The sequence below is a fragment of the Trichechus manatus genome, unplaced genomic scaffold, assembly GCF_000243295.1.
Source record: "Trichechus manatus latirostris isolate Lorelei unplaced genomic scaffold, TriManLat1.0 scaffold00027, whole genome shotgun sequence".
Taxonomy (NCBI): domain Eukaryota; kingdom Metazoa; phylum Chordata; class Mammalia; order Sirenia; family Trichechidae; genus Trichechus; species Trichechus manatus.
The window spans coordinates 6014887-6039230 of record NW_004443963.1 but is presented as its reverse complement, the minus strand read 5'-3'; the positions used below and the strand labels follow the sequence as shown (position 1 = coordinate 6039230).

At 45.1% G+C, this 24344-nt stretch overlaps 1 protein-coding gene across 3 annotated transcripts in view; it reads right to left on the bottom strand.

Moving 5' to 3' along the window:
• Positions 1 to 2012: 2012 nt before the first annotated feature.
• Positions 2013 to 24344, bottom strand: part of CHST11 (carbohydrate sulfotransferase 11) — a 337639-nt gene continuing 315307 nt past the window's right edge. For 2 of the 3 annotated variants that reach the window (XM_004373779.2, XM_023728993.1), the window contains exon 3: positions 2013 to 5909. In XM_004373779.2, the coding sequence (XP_004373836.1) occupies positions 5055 to 5909 (855 nt within the window). In that variant the 3' untranslated portion in view covers positions 2013 to 5054. The remainder of the gene's footprint in view (positions 5910 to 24344) is intronic. The other variant, XM_004373778.2, reaches the window with a different exon arrangement.

Below are 24344 nucleotides of genomic sequence, written 5' to 3'. Positions count from 1 at the left end.
AAAAAAAAAAAAAAAAAAAAGAATTGGTGGGAGCCAGGCCACCAGTGTGAGAACTATCTGGCGAGTGGACATATTATAAACCGCATCAGCATGGCTGAAAAATGGGATAGATTTTCAAATCCAATATTCTCATGTGAAAATATTTAGACAATACATTCTTTAAAGAATTAAAATACAATAAAACAGAGAAACAACTTTGAGTACGATTTCTTCTTTGGTAAATATAATTATTTTAACCAATAAAGCTAAAAATACCCATCAATGGAGTTGAAAGAAGCTATATGGGGCGTCAGAAAGAATGGATTTGGAATTGGAAAATTGGGGCTTGAAGTGTAGGTCTGCAATTTGTAGCAGTAGGGCCATGGGCAGCCACTGAGAGGCGTGTCATTTATTGCAAAGAGCCACACCAACCTGGCTCTGCCACTAAGGTATTTAACCCCTCAGAGCCTCCATTTCCTTATTTTCAATGAGTGGTGAGACAATATGATCGAGGGTGGATCTTACATCACATTCCCTCTACAAATAGTTTATAGACAAAACAGAATAAAGAAAGCTTTTATTCAACCAATAAACAGAAAGAGCTCGGATCCATGGAAGTCTTTACCATGGCTGAGTGTGCCAGTGGGGTCCCCATCTCTAGCTTGCCCTCTCCATCCTTTGATACACATGAACAGGGCCTCCCACATGCTAAGGAACACAGCTCACCCATCCCTACAGTCTTTTGTCAATGAGCCATGAACAAACCATACACAGAGAGAAGCTTCTTTTTTTCTTCAATTTAATTGAAGTTACTTAGAAAAATAATCAGGCTTGAATGGCTTTTCCTGGAGGAAAGTTCATGAGCATTTCACGCTTTTGTTGGCAATGTGGAATTCAGCTTTCTTTAACAGCACAGTAAGATACAGGGAGAGTTTTCTACAAGCCCTCTACTGCATACAAATACGTTAAAAAAAATCATACTTCACAAAGATGTTAAATTAAATGTCAATATGCCATACTAAGCATGCTCATCAAAAAATAGTACGGGCAGCCCCTTCTGTACCTAACAGAGTAGCAGACTGAAATTTGCCAAGGGTCAAGCTGGTTCTAGAAGGTTCTGTTGCTCGTTAATGGAGTCTGGTTGGTTGTGATGGGGAAAGGCCGGAGGAAATGCTGGTTGTGCAAACTTGGGGGTGCAACGAGGTCAGTCCTGCTGACACAGAGGTGGACAAAGAAGGGATTTTGGCCACTTGGATCGCACAGAACAGGGCAGCTTAGATTGCGTGCATGCGCGTGAGTGCGTGTAGGGGAGGACTGGGCTGAGAGATGTGCTTGGACACCCACACACCAAGGACAATAAAAGGGTCTCTCTCTGCTTTGTTCAAGGTTAGAACAGGGACTTTTGCAACCACTACTTCAGCACAAGTGCAGGTCCTCACCAGCTAAGTGTGCCGGGGACTTGCTTTTGTGCCGGGGGCTTTTTACTAGTATGTGCTTCTGCCGTGCATTAGACCCTTGCAATTCCATGCCTTTGCCACCAGGAGGACAGGTCCCACTGACGTTTCCACTGCCCCCAGTTCTCCTGTGGCATCCAGATCCTAAGCAGACAGGGTAGGGAAGCTTACCTGGCGGACAGGGAGGAAGGAAGTCTGGGGCTGCCCTTCGTCCCAGACCAGCTGGGGAGGGCTGAAGAGGGGAGACTGGAGAAGCTGCAGCAATTCAAACTCTGTGACTAATAAGAAATTTCCAACCAAAGGGATACAGTGAGCAGGAACGTCATTACAAATACTACCCTGACTGTACCAGCAACTTTGAAAAGCGACTTGGAGATAGGACGCCTGCTCGTACTTTTCTCCAGCTAAGCATGTAATAGAAACCATTTTCATTTTTCTTTAAAGGACACAAACTTTTGTTTTCCAGGCACATTTCCACCAATGGGTTTTTTTTTTTTTTTTTTAATCAAGGACACAGAATACTTTCTAAATTCTGTAAAACAGTTCAATCAATTTTTTTTTTTAAAGTATTCATGCCATTAGAAAATAAAATGTGAACACAAAACAAAACCCTAGGAGAAAAAGTCTCTCATTTCAGAAACATATTGACGGAGCATCCCTTGAAGGACAATCTTTCTTAGCGAGAGAAGACAGATGAAAGAAGGCGGTTTGCACACTACACTGAGAGCAAGCTTGTACAACTGATCAAAGATGCATGCAGAAATGCGAAACTCAGGAAGTCTACAGGAATGTCCACTGAAAAACCAAAAAAAGCACACAGTGAACAATTTTCAAACAGTGGAAATGAAGACACGATCGTCAAGAATTGAGACCACTCTGTTTCTGGTGAGCATCCTTTAAGGCTTGAGGAGTAGGGGGGGCCACTCTGTGGCCTTATGCCCATCCCCCTCCCTCCTTCTGTCCATACCACCCAAGAATTTCATCCACTCCATCTGAAAGGGATGGACTCGTGGCCCATGGCAGTATCCGGGATTAGAACCATTGCACTTAAGTCAAAGTAGAATTCATTTGATAAAGTACCTCTGTTGCTATAACCAGATGGAGACTCTGGTGCTGTTTTGTTTTGTTTTGTTTTTTTGGAAGGGCAGTTTTTATCCGTGAACACCTCAGATGTGCTAAATCAACCTAAGCAAAGTATATTCTGAGGAACACTAGCTCTGTGAGATGATCTGCAAAATAAGAGTATCCTGGCCATGTAAGTTCAGGAAACGCTACTGACTCAGTGATGCTCTTGGGGATTCACTATGTATAGCACACATCCAAGGCTCTGAAAAGTCCTACAGAAAGGAAACAGACATAACTTGTATTCCCAAGAGTATTTGACCACAAAATCCTTATTTTGCATCACACTGATTTTGATGTTCCCTAGGATCTTTGTTCTGTCGAACACACACTAGGAAATGCTGTACAGCTTATGGGGTCGACAGAAGCTCTATATCTGAAGACAGCATCTCTTGCCTGGAAATAGGGTTCAGACTCCCAATTCCAGGGGCATCCTACAAGTCTGTCCCTCCACTTGGTAAAACATGTTACATAAATCTCTAGCCATCAGGTTATGGCCGCTGTGCCCTTCACCAAGGGGAGAGAGCCTGGAAGAAGGTAAGCAACGTTTTATAAATAGTTTCAACACTCTCTCTGATGCACACCTCACTCACATTAAATAATTTCCTTGGTGAGACGTTGCAGCTGCTGCTCACTGAGCTTGCTGTGAGCTGTACAATACAATTTTAATAGTTTCTGTGAATAAATTATTCATTTTTTGTTGTTTAGAATATTCTTCTTGCCCCTTTGCTATATACTGCATCAAAAACAAAAAAAATAAGCAAAACTTACCCACATCCCATCCCACCCCAACCCTTCTTTTTAGAACTATTATTATCATCATCATTATTATTATTGTTATTATATACAGTATCTGCTACCAACGCATTCACTAGCCATAAGAGGGATGTGGCTCAAACTTCAACCGAGAGTCATGGGAAGTGGCTGGAAATGAGAAGTGTGTGTAGATGGTAATTAGCAAGGAACAGGAAATTGAAAGCATCCAGCCTTCAGGAGGAATAGGTGCATAGAAAGTTGTCCTTGCTGCTGATGCAGTGTGGTTGGTCTCTTATTCTTTGGAGAACGTGGGAGGGTGTGTATGTGCACATGTGCACAAATAGCCCATCTTTGACCTTCATAAGGGATATATGCCAGATCATTGCAAATTCCCACATTTATGAGTACTGCCTCACCATTTCTCTCTTTTATGTGGCAAGGATATAAAACAACACTTCTACATGGGGATGTGGATATGGGGATGTGGATACTGGGCTGGAGATGACAGCGGGAAGCACTTGCAAATGTTCCTGTTCCCCTTCCTTCTCCCAAGGCAGACATCGCTAATCAATCCCAGCGCTCTTCCATGCCTGTGCCTGGCAAATCCTTTCTGGGACTTGAAGGCAGACACTCCCAATGAATTGAAGCAGGCACATGATAGGAAAATTTTTTGCCATCTCTTGTCTTGGGCAATGAGCTTGGATCACTCACCAAATTAAGTGGCCTGCTCCAAGCATGTGGTTTTCAAATTTGTGCCAAAAAAAAAAAAAGCAAATTTTTAGGGTTCATGGACCTTCTAGGGTTATTCATGGATAATCCAAACCTCATGTTAAATCCATGTCAAGTGTTTATTAATTGTTGAGTTGGATGCTCTGTGTCCATGTAAAGCTTCTGAGGGCAGAGACTATGGGTTTTGTCCAATGCTGTATCCCCAGTGCCCAGAATTGGGCCTAGCACAGAGTAGGTGCTCAATAAATATTTGCTGAATACAAAGCAACAGCCACTTCACCTTCATCACAACTGGCACTGCCAGTTAAAAATTTCTGTGGAAAAGCATATTCTATCAGACCGCTAATTCTGGTGAAAGAAGAAATGGTATCATCAGCTCTCTTTGGGTTTAAAAAAAAAAATCACATTTCTTTAGTGCAAGGGACTTTTGGGTCGATTGAAATTGGTTTTGAATTAATCCCTTGCAAAGCTGTCTCTTTCTAAGCACAAGAGCAACCTATTTATTTCTATCGGAAAATCCAAAACGGTGGCATCAATACATATCACAATGGTCATTATCACACAACGCTCCGTAAGAGGTTAGTAAGGGGAACGTTCGTGCCCCCAAATGAGCTGTAGCAAGCAAAGTACAAAACATAGATCTCTTCTGCAAAGACATTAAGATTTTGCTGCCACGAAATAAAAAAATCTATACAGAGACCATGTTTAAATAACTATAAATAATATTAATTAGAATTTATGGAATGCACAATTCATGGAATTCACCAGAACACAAGGAAACCTTTGAGACAGTGTTGTAGTATTTACTTCTAAAAATAAGGACACCCGTTCAATTCCCCTGTAAAGACAGCTGTCCTTCCCTACTAAGGATTTTAAATAATTCTCACCATGCTGCTCGCAGCATCATCCCCAAAGAAATATTAATTTACAAAATAACCCAATATCCATATATTTCTTTTGACAAATAAAAATCTTAAATTAAAAGGCATGATTCTCTCCCTCTCCCCATCCCCTTTATTCCAATTTCAGGTAACTTGGCACTGAGTAATTGAACATTAAAAAATCGAGTTTGTAGACTTCGTACAGCTGCGTTTGGTGCTCTGAGCTGATGTTCTGGAAGAATTCTGTGGTCATTTCATCAGTAGTTCTCGTAGATTTTGCATAGGTGGGGAACTTCAGGTAGCCGCCCACTCCTGCCAGCTGCAGGACATAATTAGAATCCTCTTCCAGCGTCTCATACTTGCCCACGAGGTCGTAATGGATGTGGCAAGGGTGGCAGAGAGAGTAGACGGTTTGCCAGTGTTCGTTGAATGGCTCCTCCCTTTGGGTGTGTGGGTCGATGAGATAGGCCACAAACTCCTCAAACTTGACGTCGTCCCCTTTGCGAAGAGCCTCCTGGGTGGCGTTCTTCCGCTGGCGCTTAATGATCTTGGTGCCGTATCGCTTATGGAAGGAGGTGTTGTACTTCTGGGTGAACTTGTTGCGGTAGGCCGACACCAGCCTCTCGAAGGGCTCACGGACAAACAGGAACTTCATGTAGCTTTTCAAGCGGTGGTTGATCTCTGGGATGCTGTACTGGTTCAGGGTCTTCAGGTTGGCGGAGACGTGGGCCTCGTTGGCTGGGATCTCCATGGGGTCACTGTACTTCCCCCGCCCCGTGAGGACCATCATGAGCCTCTTCCAGTTGGTGCATGCCACCTTGGGCACGTAGCAGTAGATGAGCTCGTGGTCCTCATCCACCACCAAATGCTTCAGGTCGTTGGGGGTCAGGACCCGTCGCTTGCGGCTCATGGCGCTGTTAGCTCGGCAAATGTCTGTGACCTGGTCCCGCCTCATCTGGTGCAAAATGGCGGTGTTGGAGAGCTCCAGCTGCAGAGGAGACACAAGAGGAAGAAGAACTTAGTACTTGTGGAGAACGTTTCTACTTGGCCACATCCACAAACACAGGCCATCGGGAGGCAGCCAACTAATAACCTAAACGGCCTAAGTCTCCATTTCTAATTCTCTGTCAGTTGCCTCAAATATTTTTGTTCTTTGTTTCACCATACTTCCTTTGTGGAATAATGATAAACTATAGTTTATCAATCACTTTCTACATGCTAGGCATTTTACTAGAAGCTTCACATATATAAATATATTTTATTTTCTCAGTACAACAACCTTGAACTGCCATTCATTTATTTAACAATATCAAGTACCTACTACTGTGCCAGGTAACATGCTGCTAGGCACTGAGGATACAATAATAAAAAAGTACAACAAGGGAATCTTCTTATGGTATTTACAGTCTAGCTGGAAAGACAGAGAGAACTGAGACTCAGAGAGGTTAATTTACTAGCTTAAGATCACACAGTGAGTTTAAAGAGGCAAAGCGGGCACTCAAACTTGTATCTGTCTGGTACCAAAGCTGCCCACTTTCCACTCTACCCCGATGCCTAGTACTCCCATCTTCTCAACTAATGTAAGATGAGGTCTGGCATTTGATTGATCTATTATAAAGCAGGGAGGCAGTGGTGGTTTAATGATATAATTCTTGCCTTCGGTGAAGGAGACCCAGGTTTGATTCCTGGCCAATGTACCTCAAGCACAGCTACCCCCTGTCTGTCAGTGAAGGCTTGTGTGTTGCTAATGACGCTGAACAGGTTTCAGCAGTTTCCAGACTCAGACAGACTAGAAAGAAAGGCTTGGTAATCTACTTCCGAAAAAATCAGCCAATGGATTCTAACGGTCCAATCCCATTGGACATGGAGTCTCCATGAGTCAGGGCCGACTTGACAGCAACTAACAACGACCTACTGGAGAATGAGAGGAGGACAGAGGCACACCAGCTGACCTCAGCACCAACTGCCAGACTTGGGAGGGAGGCCATCTTGGACCCTCCAGCCCAGCTGAGCCATCCGGTGACCAGAGCTGTGCGACTGGCCCCTTTTTCCCTTTCTAGGCCTCACCTGTGTGGTCTGTAGAAAGAGGCAGGTAGATTAGCTCATTGCCAGGGTTTTAGCCACCCTTAGTGTTGGGTACAGCAGGAAAGATAACTCCTTTTAGGGTGCCCAATTGGTGGCCACGCAGTCTATCCTGCGTCCCACAGAAAATCTTCTAGAATGTTCTTTCTCAGATTATTTTTGTCTGGCTGAGATTTTGCCACAGGGCTGCATGCCTGATGGCAGTAGGCATTCCAACAATCCAAACCTCTAGTGATGCTATTCTTCCGCTCTCCCAACATAAGCGACACCATGAATATGTCAAGCAATGCAGAAGGCAAGCTGTAGAATTTCCTAAAATTTCCCCATGCATGAAATGATCAGGATAGTAATAATATCTAACATTGAGCGAGTGAATGCTCCCTGTGTGCCAGATATTGGTCTAAATGCTTCATGGTGATTAACTTATGCAAGGCTCTCGATAACCCAAGGGATAGGTATCGTTAGAATCCCATTTTATGACTGAGAATGTGTCAGGCACACCAGCACATGAATAATAATACTGAGAACATTTGCAGAGTGCTTCCTTACTCATTATCTTTCACAGATACTTTGTAAAGCTATGTTGGTCTCAGCATCCCCATTCTGTCAATGAGGAAACTGAGGCTTAAAGAGGCTAAGTGACCTGCCCAAAGTAAGTCCATCAGTGAGAAGCAGAATTGGGACCCAAACCAGATCCTGTGACTCCAGATCTCATACTTTTTATACCACAATGGCCTAAAGTATTCTCCCTGTTGAGTATAAGTACCACAAAGTGGGGGCTTTGTCTTTCCACAGCTGTACCTACAGTGCCTGCAAAAGTGCCGGCCACATTAAAAAAAAAAGAAAAAAGCCAAACTAGTTGCCATCAAGTCGATTCTGACTCATGGCAACCCCATGTGTGTCAGAGTAGAACTGTACTCCTTGGAGTTTTCAACAGCTGACCTTTTGGAAGTAGATCACCAGGTCTTTCTTCCGAGGTACCTCTAGATGGATTTGAACTGCCAACCTTTGGGTTAGCAGCCGAATGCTTAACCGTTTAGCCACCTAGGGACTCCCCTAGCCATATAGAAGATGCTCAGTAAGTATTTGCTGAGTGAATGAATGAATTAGCTACTAATCTCACAGGGCAACTTGACATGTAAGTAGGGCAGGCCTCTCTGTAGCCAAAGAAACTTCCCAATTGTTCACAGATGCCAGAAAGTTCTTTAATAAGGGACAAGCCTTCAATCAATAACTTTGAGCAAACTGATGCTCACGTATAAATGTCTGACAGAAGATAACATGGTCTAAGAGAATATTTTCACACAGAAGAAAAGGGAGCAAGTATTCTAATTGGTAAGTAGAAAGACAGCAAGATTTGGAATCAGGAGACCTGGGCTTGATCTTTGGTAATGCCTGTAACCTTCTGAGCCTCAGTTTTCTTATCTGCAAAACGGGGATACTACCACTGACCACCCAGGGTTGTTGATTAAAATCAAGCAAGGTATGATTCAGCATTCATTTTCAGTAAATAAGATAAAGCCTAGTACAGGACAAGGTATGGGACGCAGTGGGTGGTTAATATGTGTGCATTCTTTCATGAAAGAAGAACAAGCAATCTAAGAAAGGCGGCCAGGAATCTAAAGACAAATTTCACCAGCTCTCTAATTTTGCTTCAGGCCAGCCCTAGGTCACTGAATCCAATTAATGTTTATTTTGAATAGGAAGACTCTGACCTTTGCATTTCCTGACTTCTTAGCAGATGTATTCATCACCTTCAGAGGAGCATTCATGGGCCTCTTAGGCTATTAGACAATGCCATTAAAAAAAAAAAAAAAAAAAAAGCTGTCCTAGAGGAAGTGCAAGGGCTAGCAAGGAAAAAAAAGGCCCATCAGTTTTGCCCAGTTGAGTCTCAAAGGACATTTTTGAAGGCAATAAATTACTAAGATGAGCACAGGAACAAGGGGGTCTCCTATTTTTTTGAAGTCCTTTTTAGCTGGAGACAATTTCCTGGCTATCTGAACCCCAGGGAGGTAGCAAGTCAGTTAAGACTACATTCAAGACCACAAAGCTAGGCAAAATGGAAACGATACCACAGTGTCATTTTACATCCAATTGCAGAGGCAGGAAATAACTATAGTGGGGCTTTGAAATGCGGTATTTGAGGTTTCTTTCCCTTCCATTTCCTTCTTCATGGCGGTTTAGAAAGCAAATGGTGCACCTGTCGTAATAAGACACACATGATCTCCCTCGGAAAGGCTCTGGGGCACAGGTCAAGAGAATGTTCTCAAACCTGAGACATGTCCATCCTTTCTAAAGGGAAGAAATTCTTCTGAGCAGTGTTGAGTTTTTATAAAAAATATTATAATTTGTTTTTATTTTAAAAACATTCTATTTTAAAATAACTTTAGGTTCGCCCTTCAGCCAAAGATTAGATAGGCCCATAAAATGAAATGAGACTAAATGGGCACACCAGCCCAGGGGCAAGGACGAGAAGGCAGGAGGGGACAGGAGAGCTGGTAATGGGGAACCCAAGGTTGAGAAGGGAGAGTGTTGACATGTCGTGGGGGTTGTCAACCACTGTCACAAAACAATATGTGTACTAATTGTTTAATGAGAAACTAGTTTGCTCTGTAAACCTTCATCTAAAGTACAATAAAGAAAAAAAAATTTAGGGACAATTTAAATCATTTAAAGTATAAACCAAAAAAACAAAAACAAAAATAAACCAAACCTACTGCCGTCAATTCCGACTCATAGTGGCCCTACAGGACAGAGCAGAACTCCCCCATAGGGTTTCCAAGGCTGTAAATCTTTACAGAAGCAGACGGCCACACCCTTCTCCTGTGGAGCGGCCAGTGGTTTTGAACTGCTGACCTTTCAGTTGGCAGCCGAGCGCTTTAACCACTGCACCACCAGGGCTCCTCAAAGTATAAAGTTACTTAACTATGCATAAACATAAAGCGAGGTATATAGCTGCAAGACCAAAACAAATGTAAACATTCAAATTAACATCATTGACTCGATGGATGATGTTATTCTGCTGGAACGAAAGCTCTGCGTGAAAGGTTTATGGTGCTCACTGACTGCTCTGGGGCAGATTCTTTGGCGTATGGCATTCCTTCTCTACTGCGCTGCATGAGAACTCAATTTTCCCATCCCTTTTCTCATTTCTAATTACTGTGAATCCCAGCACCCTGTGCCATCATTGACCTTGACTCCATACAATCTCATCATTTATGTATTTTCTGTCTCTGCCCATTTCTAATTAGCCTAAAACAATGAAAAGGGAGTTATGTGATGCCACCAAGCCCATACATGAACACATGTCCCCTGATTTCACATGGCAGGACTAGGTTATCAGGGTGGGCCTGAGAATTCAGAATATGCTCTGATGAACTTTTCAAGAACATTACTACCAAAATAAGAACACAAAATTAATAACATTCTCATACAGAACTGCAGACCCCTGGAAGTATGTCTGTGGACTCCTTGTACCTTGGTTTAAGACTTCTGGCTTAGGGAGAGCCCTGGACAGGTGAGGAGGAAGAGAAGAATCCTTCACCATCGCGCCAAGATGGCACAGGAAAGATCTGTGACGGCAGCCCGAGCTATTGCAGAAATCTCCACATTCGTTCATAGGACCACCAGAATGTTAGAAACTGCGGTCAGGGGAAACAGCAATTCAGAACCTTAAAAATATGCAAACCTAGTAATGTCACTTCCATACTCATGACTGATACGGGAAGGACATTCTTGTTCATAAGCAGGGCTTACAAGAGCCCTGGTAACTGTCACAACTCTTCAATAACTAACTCGTTTCTTGAGCTTCAGTTTCGGGAACTATCCAAGGGACGGACCCTTTGCTCTGGAGACATCAGGAAGATGAAGCAATAAAAAGGACTCGTTGATGAAGAACAGTTTGCTCCCTTACCACTGAAGAGAACATCTGTCTTTTCTAGCCAAGTTTTATCAGTTTTACAAAGCATGAATTTGTTGATCTGATAATAATTATCTGAACTATGAGACCAGTCTCTTTCCTCCTTCACTGCCTTTCTCTCTCCCTTTCTTTTTTTTCTCAAAAAGATTTGAAGAGACCATCACAAAGGACATATGTGCAGTATAAAACTAAAGTAGGAAAAAACAAATATACTAACTATGGGGGCTGTGATTAAGCATCTTATTTGGCTATGGGCTTTCTAGCAGCAGGGACAAAAGGGAAAATGTTATTCAATCTCCTAGTTTCTGTTATGAGAAAGGAGAAGCATTCAAATTCCTTGGGGGCAGAAAATTACAAGATTTTACTGGACTCAGAAATGTCAGTCAAGGAGGGAGATTCTTGGATTCAGTCTGCTCTTGTTCGAGTGTTTAAACAAAAAACTAAGCAGTTGCTGTTGAGTCAATTCTGACTCATGGCGACCCCATGTGTATCAGAGTAGAACTGTGCTCCATAAAGCTTTCAAAGGCTGTGATCTTTCAGAAGTAGATCACCAGGCCTTTCTTCAGAGGTGCCTGCGGGTGGATTCCAACCACCAACCTTTTGGTTACCAAGCACTTAACCATTTGTGCCAACTGGTTTGGAGTGTTTAGAGACTGGATACTCATGTATCCATATAATGTCTATAGAGCATTTCAGCGTTCACACATTCACACACAACATTTCACTTAAAGAACCACTGGGACTTTTCCAGAGACTTCCAGAGACCCCGGAGCCTACTAAAACAAAGTTTATATTTAGCAGACCTGCCCCTGCTTCCAACCACACATTGTATTTAGCACACCAGCCCCTGCGGCTCTCCTAGCCTGGCTTGTTGTTGTTAATTGCTATCAAGTCTATTCTGACTCATGGCAACCCTACCCCCAGGCACTATTAACACTTTAAGCCAGCTGGAACCCTGGTGGCACAGTGGTCAGGCTAGTGGTTCTCAAACTTCAGCATGCATTGCAATCACCTAGAGGGCTCATTAAAACCGTTTGCTGGGTCCTACCCCCAGAGTTTCTGATTAAGTAGGTCAGGGATGGGGGCTGAGAATTTACATTTCTAGCAAGTTCCCAGGTGATGCTGATGCTGCTGGTCTAGGGACCACATTTTAAGAACCACGGCTTTCTACTAGGAGGAAATGACTATAATCTAACATCTTTCACCAATTCACAGCTATTCTTAACTACAGAACACAGAATCCAGGTTCACCATCTGCTGCCAAGAGACTCCTAGCTATACCCCTAGCCCTAGCCTCCGACTCCCTTCTTCTGCCTTTGATCCCCCAAAAGCATAAATTAGGTCAGAGGAGGGCTGATTCTAGGAAACCGTGAACATGGCCGTAGGCTCTGGGCTGTGTCCTGTGTTCTCGTTTAGATGTCTATTTTTAATTTGGACATTTAAAAAAGGCAACTATAATTAGTTTAAGTAATTTAGGGACTTTTTGAAAAGGTCTTTAAAACTTTACTAGGTTTCAACTTAAAAGGAAGAAAAGCTGGTTTCCCTTAAATTAAAACATCTCCTGTGATGTCTGCAATCTCCCTCCACATGAGAACCCAACTGGAACGAGGAGCAGACACCCCCCCACCCCTGATGGGGGAGACGTAGGGAATGGAAACTCAGAGAAAAAGGTAAATCTGGAAGCATCAAGTGACCGGGAATTGGCAGGACTTGGTTCTAATTCCGAATCTGTCTTTAATAAGCATGAGCTTGGGCCCAAGCCTCCATTTCTCCCACTTGAGAATCCTAATAGAAACCCCCTTCCAGCATCTTAATGGCACTCTTATCATCCTTTCAAATTTAAAATTGGGGGAGGGGGGTGGAGAACCTGATGCTCTGACTTGATATGATTCTATTAATTTCCCTCTGATATAGAAATTCGTAAACTCTCATGAAAAGCGCTTGTCACAAGAAATCACTGAAGAAACCACATCCACACCAAAACAGAGATGCCCAGTTATACGTGCTACCATTTACTGAAGGAGTCCTGAGTGGCGCAAAAGGTTAAGCGCTTGACTACAAACCCAAAGGTTGGCAGCTCGAACCCACCCAGAGCTATCTCAGAAGAAAACCATGACGATCTGTTTCAGAAAGGTCACAGCCTTGAAAACGCCATGGAGCAGTTTTACTCTGCACACATGGGGTGGCCATGAGTTGAGATTGACTTGACTGCAACTGGTACCATTTATTGAGCACTTACTATGTACCAACCCCCCAAACCAAACGCATTTGCTGTTGAGTAGATTCAAACTCACAGCAACCCCACAGGACAGAGTGGAACTGCCCCATAGGGTTTCCAAGGAGCAGCTGGTGGATTTGAACTGCTGACCTTTTGGTTAGCAGCTGAGCTCTTAACCACTGTGCCATCAGGGCTCCTACTATGTACCAGCTACTGTTAATAATCACACTCTATGAGATAGGTATTATTAGTATTCACAATTTACAGATGAGGAAACTGAGGGTCAGGGTCATGGAGCTAGAACTGGGGCTGGGATATGAATCCAGGCAGTCTGTGTGCATTGAGGCACTGCACTGTGCAGCTTCCAGAGCTGTGGGTCTCAACCATGGCAGCTTACTGGGGTCACTGGGAAGCTTTAAATACCACTGAGACCTGGGTCTCACCCCAGAGATCTGGATGTACTGGGTCTGGATGTGGCCAGCTCCCCAAGGGATTCTAAGGCAGCCCCGGGTGGAAACCATTGATTTATGAGACTCCAACACCAGCTGCTGTGAACTAAAGCACAGATGTGAACTTGAGCACTGACCTGCTTGTGAGCTTGGGCAAGTTATTTCACCTTCCTGGCCCTCGTGTTTAAGAGAAGGGGCTTTTCATTTAGCAGGGCCGGGGTTAAAGGTCTAGAAGGCCACCCTTCTCAGAAGTCTTTGGGTGCATCCTTAGGGAACCACTATAAATCACATCCACTTCTCATCTGTCAGTTTGTCGTACTGCAGTGGCTTGCGTGTTGCTATGATGCCAGAAGCTATGCCACCAGTACTTCATATCAGCAGACCACCCATGGTGGACGGCTTTCAGCAGAACTTCCAGACTAAGACAGACTCGGAAGAAAGGCCTGGCAATCTACTTCTGAAAATTAGCCAATGAAAATTCTATGGATCACAACAGAATACTGCTAGATATAGTGTTGAAAGATGAGCCCCCTAGGCTGGAAGGCACTCAAAATATACAGTAGCCACAACAACAGACTTGAGCATACCAATGATCATGAAGATGGCACAAGACTAGGCAATATTTTGTTCTGTTGTACACAGGGTTGCTATAAGTCGGAACTGACTTGACGGCACCTAACAACAATAACAACATGAACCACAAAGTGTTTAAAAAATTCTGTTTAGAAAAGAGAGGAAAAAAATATTGAGCCTTTAAAGAAACAATTTGGTACACACCTGTCGCAAAATTTAAAGAGTTGAGGAAAGGAGTGATGTTGTGTTAACTGATATTAACATTGCCAGGAAATTAATTTCTTAGGATTTCAACTTGTCTCCAGGGAAATACGTGTTTGGCTGCAAGGACCGAATCCTGGCAGGGGCTTTTCCTTTCTGGGTTTGCCTTAGCAAAGGCAAGAGGAAAAAGGTGCAGTGGATGGAAAGCATCTGAGCCCTGGAAGATGCGGTGGGGGTGCAGGAGGCGCAGGATGACCGAGGGCTCAGTGCTGGTCTCTGGACAGACACAATTCCTAGTCAGGTTCAGCTGACATGGGCCGCAGGTGAGCTAAGGCTCTGAGCTGCATTTTAACCCTTGGGAGCTTTGTGGGCAGAAAAGAGTGAGCAGAAAGGAAAGCCCAGGCTCTGCTGAGCAAAGGAATGGTTATTTCAGGTCAATGGTTAAGGTACTTTTTTTGCCTTCAGCAGAATCCCTGGGTGATGCAAACGGTTAAGGAGCTCGGCTAGTAAACTAAATGTTAGAGGTCTGAGTCCACCCAAGGTGCCTCGGAAAAAAGACCTGGTGATCCACTTCCAAAAAATCAGCCACTGCAAACCTTATGGAGCACAGTTCTACTCTGACACACATGGGGTGGCCATGAGTAGGAGCTGACTCAACAGCAACCCATTACTGGTTTGTATTTAGGGTTTAAATTTCGTGACCTGGATTTGGGCCACAAACTCAAATGCCCTCAGGAAAGCAAGGAATAAAAATGACCCTTATGTGATTATAGAGCGTGATGGGGCTCGAACCCAACCAGGGAGTCCCTGCGCCACCTAAAGGTGACAGATGCCACTTAGATCTTGCTGATGTTGTCATGTGAGACTCAGTCTTTCCATTTCTCATGAGAAGCCAGAAAACCAGATTTTATTTGCAATCTCTCTATTCTTCACTGTTAGCTACATTAAAATAAAATAACAGTGTGGGCTAACAATACCTAGTTGGGTTGGGTTTGACCTTCAGGATGCCAGTTGGCACCATTACCCCGGAGTCTGAGTATAATAAGCCAAGGTGTCCTCTTGGAGCTGGCCATTCTGAGGCCCCTGCTGCCTCCAGCACAGATGTCCCTGCTCAGTTAATGGGGCCTGGAGGCAACTGCGAAAACCAGTTCCAACTGGCCAGACTGTGGGTGTCCTTCAACTCAATTAGTTGTTATTAGGGGCTGTCAAGTGAATTTTGACTTATAGTGACCCATGTGACAAAGTAGAACGGCCCTATAGGATTTTCTATGTTGTAATCTTTATGGGAGCAGATTACTATGTCTTTCTCCCAGTGCGGCTGAGTGGATTCAAACCACCGACCTTTTGGTTAGCAGCTGAAGCGCTTAACCATTGTGCCACCAGGGCTCCTAGTGTGCAATTAGGAAAGCTCACAATTCGTGACAGTTATTAAGAGCATGGCAATCCCATGTGTGTGTGAGTAGAACTGTGCTCCATAGGGTTTTCAATGGCTAATTTTTCAGAAGTAGATAGCCAGGCCTTTCTTTCGAGGCACCTCTGGGTGGATCTGAACCTCCAACCTTTTGGTTAACAGCCAAGCACATTAGCTATTTGCACCACACATGGGATGGCCATGAGTCAGAGTTGACTTGTTGGCATTTTTTTTTTTTTGTAGAGAGGGGGGTTTACTAAGAGAAATCACTGGAACCTCAGCACTCCCACCCCCTCCTCCCGTTTCATTTTTCTTGTGCACTCTCTCCCTCCAGCACACTTACCACAACTTAGTTATTTTCTGTGTCTCTCCCCTCTGTGATGTAAGCTCTGGAGGGCAGCTATTTTTCTCTTTTTTATTCACTATTGTATCCCAGTGCCTAGAACAGTGGCTGGCACACAGTAGACACTCAGAAATCTGTCCAATGAATGAATGTCTTGGAGATGGTAGTGATGTTAAAGCCCACTAAAGGGCTGATGGCACTGCATAGCTTCCTGGTACCTGAACCTGCAACCCTCCCGTACTTGAGGTAGCCACCTCCGTCCCCCCAAATCTTCCTACTGAGGGTTTTTGGGCACACACGTTGCAGCCTCAACGCCAAGAGCTCAGTATCATCCCAGAGACCAGAGGACAAGAGACAGGCAGCTCTCAGCCTGGGAGGACCGGCTCCGGGAGGCCGCAACAGCCTGTGATGAAGGAAGGAAACTGGTGAGGCCAGGGACGGCCGGTGGGGAATCAAGCGCGAGGTCACTGGTGGGCGTCAAGGGCTGCGGGGCGGGGCTTGGCGCGGAGCACCGTGCAGCCACCCGCCCGCCAGAGCTTCCTTTCAGCCTGGCCAGGTGCGGCCCGGAAGGGCCTTATTTACATCTCAGACCAGCTGTTTGGGCTTCCGGGGGCCCGGGTAGGGTGAGGGAGGGGCGCAGGAATCTGAGCGGGGCCGCTGCCAAGCCCAACTGGCTTCCGATGAATAGTGGCCCGGAACAGAGACAATGGTGGGGAAGGGACGCGCTCCCACACTGCTTGGAAGGCGTGAATTCCCTGAGAAATCAGAAGTCAGAAAAGCAGGGGACTGTGCACCTGCTGACTAATGCTTCTGGACCCTTGAAAGACACGAAGGCGAGAGGAAGGAGGGGTACTCCACTGCGAAACCTCCAACGCCCACCCCCTCTCCCAACCAGGTGACTGGCAGCCACCCCACTGAGATGGGCCTCCCAGGGGGCGAGGCTCTAGGGAGGCAGGGATTCAGCCCTCTGGGTTCTCCTTCCGGCCTCTCCCTCTTTGGACCAACTGTTTTGCCCCCTTGAAAGGACACGTGTTTATCTTCCTAGACTCCCCTACTCAGATTTTGCCCAGTGATCTTGGGCGAAGCCCTTGACTCCTTTGGGCCTTAGTTTCCCCATCTGTAATGTTGTTTTGAGGATGAAATGAGCCTTAGCATTGTGCCTGGCATAAAGTAGGCACTTAGTAAACAGTAATTCTTTTAGTCATTATAAACATTACAGGGTCTTGCTTTATATAAAGTGGCTAACAGTACAGTGAGCATATGGCTCTGCCTTTCTCTGCTGAACAGCAGTTCTCAGCCATTAGTGAGCGTAAGAATTGCAGTGGGTGTTTGCTGAAATGTGGGTTTCCAGACACCACCCTGAGAAATTCTAGACTCTGTGGGTCTGGTTGGGCTGGGTACCTGCTCTTGACCATTGCACCCTGGTAACTCTGCCAGGCCAATTCAACGTTCCCACTTTAAGAACTGCTGATGGAGCATAGCTAGTACATGAGTGGGTTCTGCAGTTGACACCGATCACATCTGTCACCTGTACAAAATGCCTGGCTCATGGCAACTCAGTATCTGGCTGACATAGAAGGAGACCGATAGAGGCAATTGGAAGCAACTTGGATTGGCAGCTGTTAAGCAAATTGGAGGTCCAGAGAGCAATTTTCTGAACTACATGAAGATTAGCTATTAATATGTATTAACAGACTGTACAGCACAAATGGAATTTCAGAGTAATTGAACTACAGATTGGGAGACACTCCGAAAAGGTCCGTTTATTTCTTAATCGAGTAGCATGTTTCAACACTACTCCATTTCTCCATTCTACAAAAGGTAGATGGGGCCCCAAAGCCCTCTTCCCAGTCCTGCCTAGGAGACACCACTTGCCCCGGCAACTATCATCAACCAACCTGGGGCCCCAAACGAACTGACCATTTCTACCACCTTCACCCAGACTGCTCTGCCTCAGTCTGCTCCCTCCTTATCATAGCTGTATCACAGTGCCGATGCGAGCTCAACTCATGTCTCAGGCACTTGGTGCCCAGTACTTGCGGGATTTAGACAATGTGGTTAGTATTGTGCCACTAACATGCTAATGACCTTCCAGTACTAAGATTCTTTGTCTGCCTCAGTCATTTCTCTGCCTTTCCCCTCATTCCAGAAGGATGGCCCATTTGCAGTCATAATGGAAGTGTAACATGAAGGCAATCATGGCTATGGGGACAAGCATACCTAAATTTATCAGCTGTTTACTGAGAAACAAGAATGTGGGTTGCTTCTCAGGCCATGACTGAAGACATACAGATAAACCTAACAGAGCCACATTCGAAGTCATGGACTTTGACCTGGAACCTAGTGATGAATAAGACACCTTAAGGTAATGATGGAGCCCTGGTGATACAGTGGTTAAGAGCTCAGCTGCTAACCAAAAGGTCAGCTGTTCAAATCCACAGGCGCTCCTTGGAAACTCTATGAGGCAGTTCTACTCTGTCTTATAGGGTCTCTATGAGACGGAATCGACTTGATGGCAACGGGTCTGGTTTGGTTTTGGTTAGCAGTACCACAGAACAAAAGGCCTAGTGATCTGCTTCCGTTAAGATTACAGCCAAGACCTTAAACCAAAAATATCCCCTGAAGTCTTCTTAAAACCAAATAATAGTTTAAATTAACTAGTAAAAAACGTCTGCTTCGAGTGCATTATGCTCTTTTAAGAATGATCTATATGGGATCAAATCGACAACAGCCACTTGAAAGATTAGGGGGCATTGAGTTTCTGTTAGTAAGGGAGGAACAACTCAGAAAACCAGGGTGAGAATGGCTACACAACCTGAAGAATGTAATCAGTGTCACTAAATTGTACATGTAGAAACTGTTGAATTGGTGTATGTTTTGCTGTGTGTATTTTCAACGACAAAATTAAGAAATCAGAAAAAAACAGACAAATGAACATATTCCCAGATAAACAAAAAAGATGCATATTCCTCACTAGAAGACCTGCCCCACAGAAATACTAAAGGGATTCCTTCAGGCTGAAATGAAAGGACACTAGAAAGTAACTCAAATCCACATAAAGAAATAAAAAGCACCAGTAAAAGTAACTGCGCAGGTAAATATAAAAGATAGTAGAAATATATTTTGCTTGAAAATATTTTCTTCTATATGATTTAAAAGACAACTGCATAAAGCAATAACTATAAAACTGTGTTGATGGTCAATAAAGTGAAAAGACAACCCACAGAACTGGAAAATAATATTTGTAAATCATGTATCTGATAAAGTCTAGTATCTAGAATATACAAAGAACACGTACAATGCAGCAACAAAAAGACAAAGAACCCAACCCAAAAACGGACAAAGAATTTGAATGAAAATTTCTCCGAAAAAGATATACAAATGGCCAGTATACACATAAAATGATGCTCGATATCATTATTTGGAGTCACCATGGAAACGCAAGTTGTAAGATACCACTTTACACCCAAGTGGATGGCTATAACCCAAAAAAGGAAAATAACAAGTGTGGGCGAAGATGTGGAGAAATTGGAACCCTCATCCATTTCAGGGGGCAATGTAAAATGGTACAACCACTTTGGAAAGTACTCTGGCAGCTACTCAAAAAGTTAAACATAGAGTAGTTACCATATGGCCCAGCAATTCAACTCCTGGGTATACAACCAAGAGAAATAAAAACGTGTCCACACAGAAATTGTACAAAAATGTTCACAGAAGCATTATTCAAAATAGACCAAAAAATGTCCATTAACTAATGAATTGATGTGATATACCCACACAATGGAATATTATTTGGTAATAAAAAGGGAACAAAGTACTGATGCATGCTACAACATGGATAAACCTTGAAAAAACTATGCTAAGTGAGAGAAGGCTCTCAATAAAGAACACATACTGTATAATTTCATTTATATAAATGTCCAGAACAAGCAAATCTTCAAGGATGGAAAGTACATGAATGCCTGCACAGGGCTTGGGGGATTGAGAAAATAAATATAAGGAGTGACAGCTAACGGTACAGGTTTTCTTTCTGAGGTGATGAAAATATTCTAAAATTGATGGTGGTGATGATTACACAAATCTCTGAATAAACTAAAAACCACTGAATTGTAACACTTTAAATGGGTGAATTGTATGATATGTGAATTGCATCTTAATAAAGCTGTTATACAAAAAAAAAAAAAAAAAGATTACAGCCAAGAAAATCCCATGGAGCAGTTAGTTTTACTCAGCTTGATGGCAAGGGGTTTGATTTTTTCGGTCTTGCCGTAGAATTGACTCCAACTAATGGTGACTCCACGTATGTCAGAGTGGAACTGTGCTCCATGGGGTTTTCAATGGCTGGTTTCTTGGAAGTAGATTGCCAGGCCTTTCTTCCAAGGTGCCTCTGGATGGACTTAAACTGCCAACCTTTTGGTTAGCAGCCAAGCATGTTAACTGTTTGCATAACTCCTAGCCTGGGTTTAAAATCTGGCTTCCCCACTTATGGCTGTGGACTCTGTGTAAATTACTTAACAATCTGGGCCTCGGTATTCTCATCTATAATGGGGATTATAGCCAGACTGACCGCCTAAAGTTACAGGTGACAGTGATAGTAGCTTACTGTATGCTCAGTGCAAAGGTGATTAACCCTTGTCACAGAGAAGTTACTTTATTTCTATTCAGGCCAATGTAGTAATAAAAAACTGAAGAAATTCTCCCAAATCCACCTTCCCCAACTAGACCTTTGCCTTAGGGTGCTGACAAGGAGGGACAGTGGCTGATGTCACTTGACCTTTCGCTTCCCCTGCCTCCTTTGAGTGGAGGACAAAGGGGGTGACTTAAGGCTGGAGACGGAAGAAAGTTCAGGCTTGGATGCACCCACACCCACCGGCCTAGGCTCCAGAGCAGTGTGGAAAGGGCTTTTGTCACCCTGACCTCGGGCAGGCAAGCAGTTGGGCAGGCACACAGTTCCCCAGCCTCTCGCTGACCCTGCCTGTGACCACAGGTCCCGCTCTGCCTCTTTGGATTGCTCAGCTCGCCCCCCTCCCACTGCCCAGCAGGTCACTGTCCTCCTGGCCGTATGCAATTCCCAGGAGGGAAACTGCAACCTGGTAGTTTGCTTCACTTGGTCAGCTGACACCCGGTTAAGCAACCAAGCCCTGGGCTAAGGCGCTGGGAGAGGGAAGAAGCCCAGTGTAAAGCAAGGTAAGGTTTCTGTCCTCAGGGAAAAAGGCTCACATACTAATGGGGACACAGATGGACCAAAAAAACAAACCCGCTGCCGTCGAGTCCATTCCAACTCACAGTGACCCCATGGGACAGAGGAGAACTGCCCCATAGGGTTTACAAGGAGCAGCTGATGGATTCCAACTGCCGACCTTTTGGGCAAAAGAGAAGGCCATTGAAGCAGTGGGTGGGTGGGGGACAGGAAGTGCAAAGACTCGCCAGAGAAGAAGGGCACCTCGAGGACCCTATAAGGTGGCCTCTCGATGGCTGTCCACACAAACTATGTGCCCAGAGTGACTGAGACAGGCTGAACTGCTGAAGCTGATGAGCCTATGGGACCCAGGGGAGGTGGCAGCGCCCTCCCCAACCCCCTAGCCTTCCAGAAAGGAAACCTTGCAGACATAATGACACTGGTCACGCCAGGAGGGGCACTGGGAATACTTTTATACACTAAGCTGTGTTCTCTGAGCCAGGGTAATGAACAGAAAGGTTTGGAAAAGCAAGTGGGGGTTCTGGGCCTGGGGGTGGATCCTGAGGGGACAGGCTGACGCCATTAGTGAATCTACTTCCTGTGGTAACTAAAGCCAGCAGAGGAGGCCTCTCGGCTCCAGGGAACAAAGATACCTGGTGGCAGCAGGGGACAGGCCACCACAGCCTTCCCAGGGGAGACAGCCTTGGCACTCCCTCCCCGATGGCTCATCTTTCACTTCCCTCTGCCCAGCAAATACTCCTTCTGTGGGGGATCCCCTTTCCTCTATTGTTTTCATTCGAAGACATAAAAACTACAGCCACTTGCGAGGAGGCAGGAGTACCTCCCCTCCATGTCTACTGCTGGGCACAAGGGTCCTTGCGAGGTCTGGAGTGAAACAGAATGATCTAGAAGGGTCTAGATCAGCCAGTCATTTGTTAACCATAAGGAGGCCAGACAACAGAAAATTACATGGTTTTCCATTCCTGTACCACACAAATTCATGGGCTCAGGTGGAGGAAGGAGAGAAAACCAGATGTTGCATTTTCTCAGGTCAACATTTAGTGAGTAGCTGTTATGTAGCAGGTGAGGTGATGGGTCCAGTAGGGCGTCTGATCTACCCTGCAGGGACAGGCCCGGCTTCTGGAAGCAGGGATGACACTTGGATAATGATTACTGAACTAAAGTCTTACGAGGGAAGCTCTGATGAATTTCCCTTCATGAAGTTGTTAGGTGATTTTAAGAATTCCCATAACTAATTGCTCAGGCAGGAGATCCCATAAAGATGATCTATAAATGGTATTAAGGAGAAATCAAATTTTCTTCTCAAAGGTACTATAACAAGCATCCACCGTGCAAGCCACGGGCATGGGTTCTACCTTCTTGTCTCCTGAGTCATATTTTATTTATATCAAAACCCAGAATGGGGATGCCTCACAAGCGGAGGGAAACATTTCATAAACCGGACTGTCAAGGTAGTTGATACATAACTTCTAGCACACCTATAGGTCTGTTTTGGGGAGTCTAGAGGGGCCCACCACCACCTGTCTGTCAGTTTGTGGTACTATGGTGGCTTGTGTTGCTTGTTGTATGTTGCTGTGATGTTGGAAGCTATGCCACTGGTATTTCAAATACCAGCAGGGTCACCCATGGTGGACAGTTTTCAGCGGAGCTTCCAGATTAAGACAGATTAGGAAGAAAGGCCTGGTGATCCACTTCCAAAAATTAGCCAGTAAAAACCTTATGGATCACAGAATACTGTCTGAGACTTTGACTCACTTACTTTGGATGTGTCATCAGGAGGGACTGATCATCATGCTTGGTAGAGTGGAGGGCCAGTGAAGGTGAGGGAAACCCTCAGTGAGATGGATTGACACAGTGGCTACCACAATGGTCTTAAACATACCAACGATCATGAAGATGGCATAAGACTGGGCAACATTTTGTTCTGTTGTACATGGTGTCACCAGGAGTCACAGCTGACTGGAGGGCAACTAAAAACAACAACAAAGGAGCCCTGGGACCCATCTTACAGGGACGCCTGTGTGGAGTTCAGAACAGAACCAGCCTCTCCGAGAACAGCTCGACGAAGCCCCCACCTGGCCAGCTCAGGGCACAACCACACACCACAGATGCTCACACCTCATGAGAGGCCCACAGATGGCCACACCAGCTTCCCGGGACAGCCTCGGAGTGGGCCCTGTCCACTGCTCGCCCTGCTTCTCTGGGGTTCTGTTCCACGTCAGTCAGCCTGGAATGATCTTCAAACTGGGTCAGAACCCAGAAGGGTGGGTAGGGCGTTTTATAGGGCCTTCTAACCAGAAACATGTGGAAATTCATGGCACTAGGAGCTGGATGCCTCAGGGTGAAGCTCAGCCAGGCCAGGCACTGGCTGTATGAACTTGTGAGTCACTCGCTTCCCTCTCAGCGTCCTCCTCTGCAAAATGGCCCTTCCTTCCTTCCTTCTCCTCCCCACCTTCCCCCTTTTCCTGCTTCCCTCCATCCTCCCTCTCCTCCTCCCACTCCTTTTCCTCCCCTCCTTCCATCCTTCCTTCTCTCTTCCTTCCTCTCACTCACTTCCTCCTCTCCTTTTTTTCCCCTCTGTCCGTCTCTCTCTCCTCTCTCTCGGCCTGTCCTCCCTCTGTCTCTCCCTCCCTTCTTTCCTCTTCCTCCTTCCCTCCCACCTCTTTTTCTTCTTCCCTCCCTCCCTCTCCCCTCCCTTTCTCTCTCCCTCTTTCACTTACTGCTGTTTCCTGCTCATTTCATTCTCAGGGCTGTTGAACTTGTTGTTCCTTATGCATGGAATGCTCTTTCCCCAAATTTTCAGGGGCACACAGATGGCCCTTTGGTGGCGAGGATTTCAGGGAAGGCAAGACTCATGGGGAAGGTGGGAAGCATAGTCTCACCTTCCTGTTGGTCATTACTAGAACGTCTCACAGGCACCTCAAACAAAGATGTCTGAAAGTGAGCTTGTCACCTCCCCTTTCGGTGTCCCCAGTCTCAGGGAACGGCACTGCTGTCTACCTGGCTGCTCTGCCAGATACCTGGGTG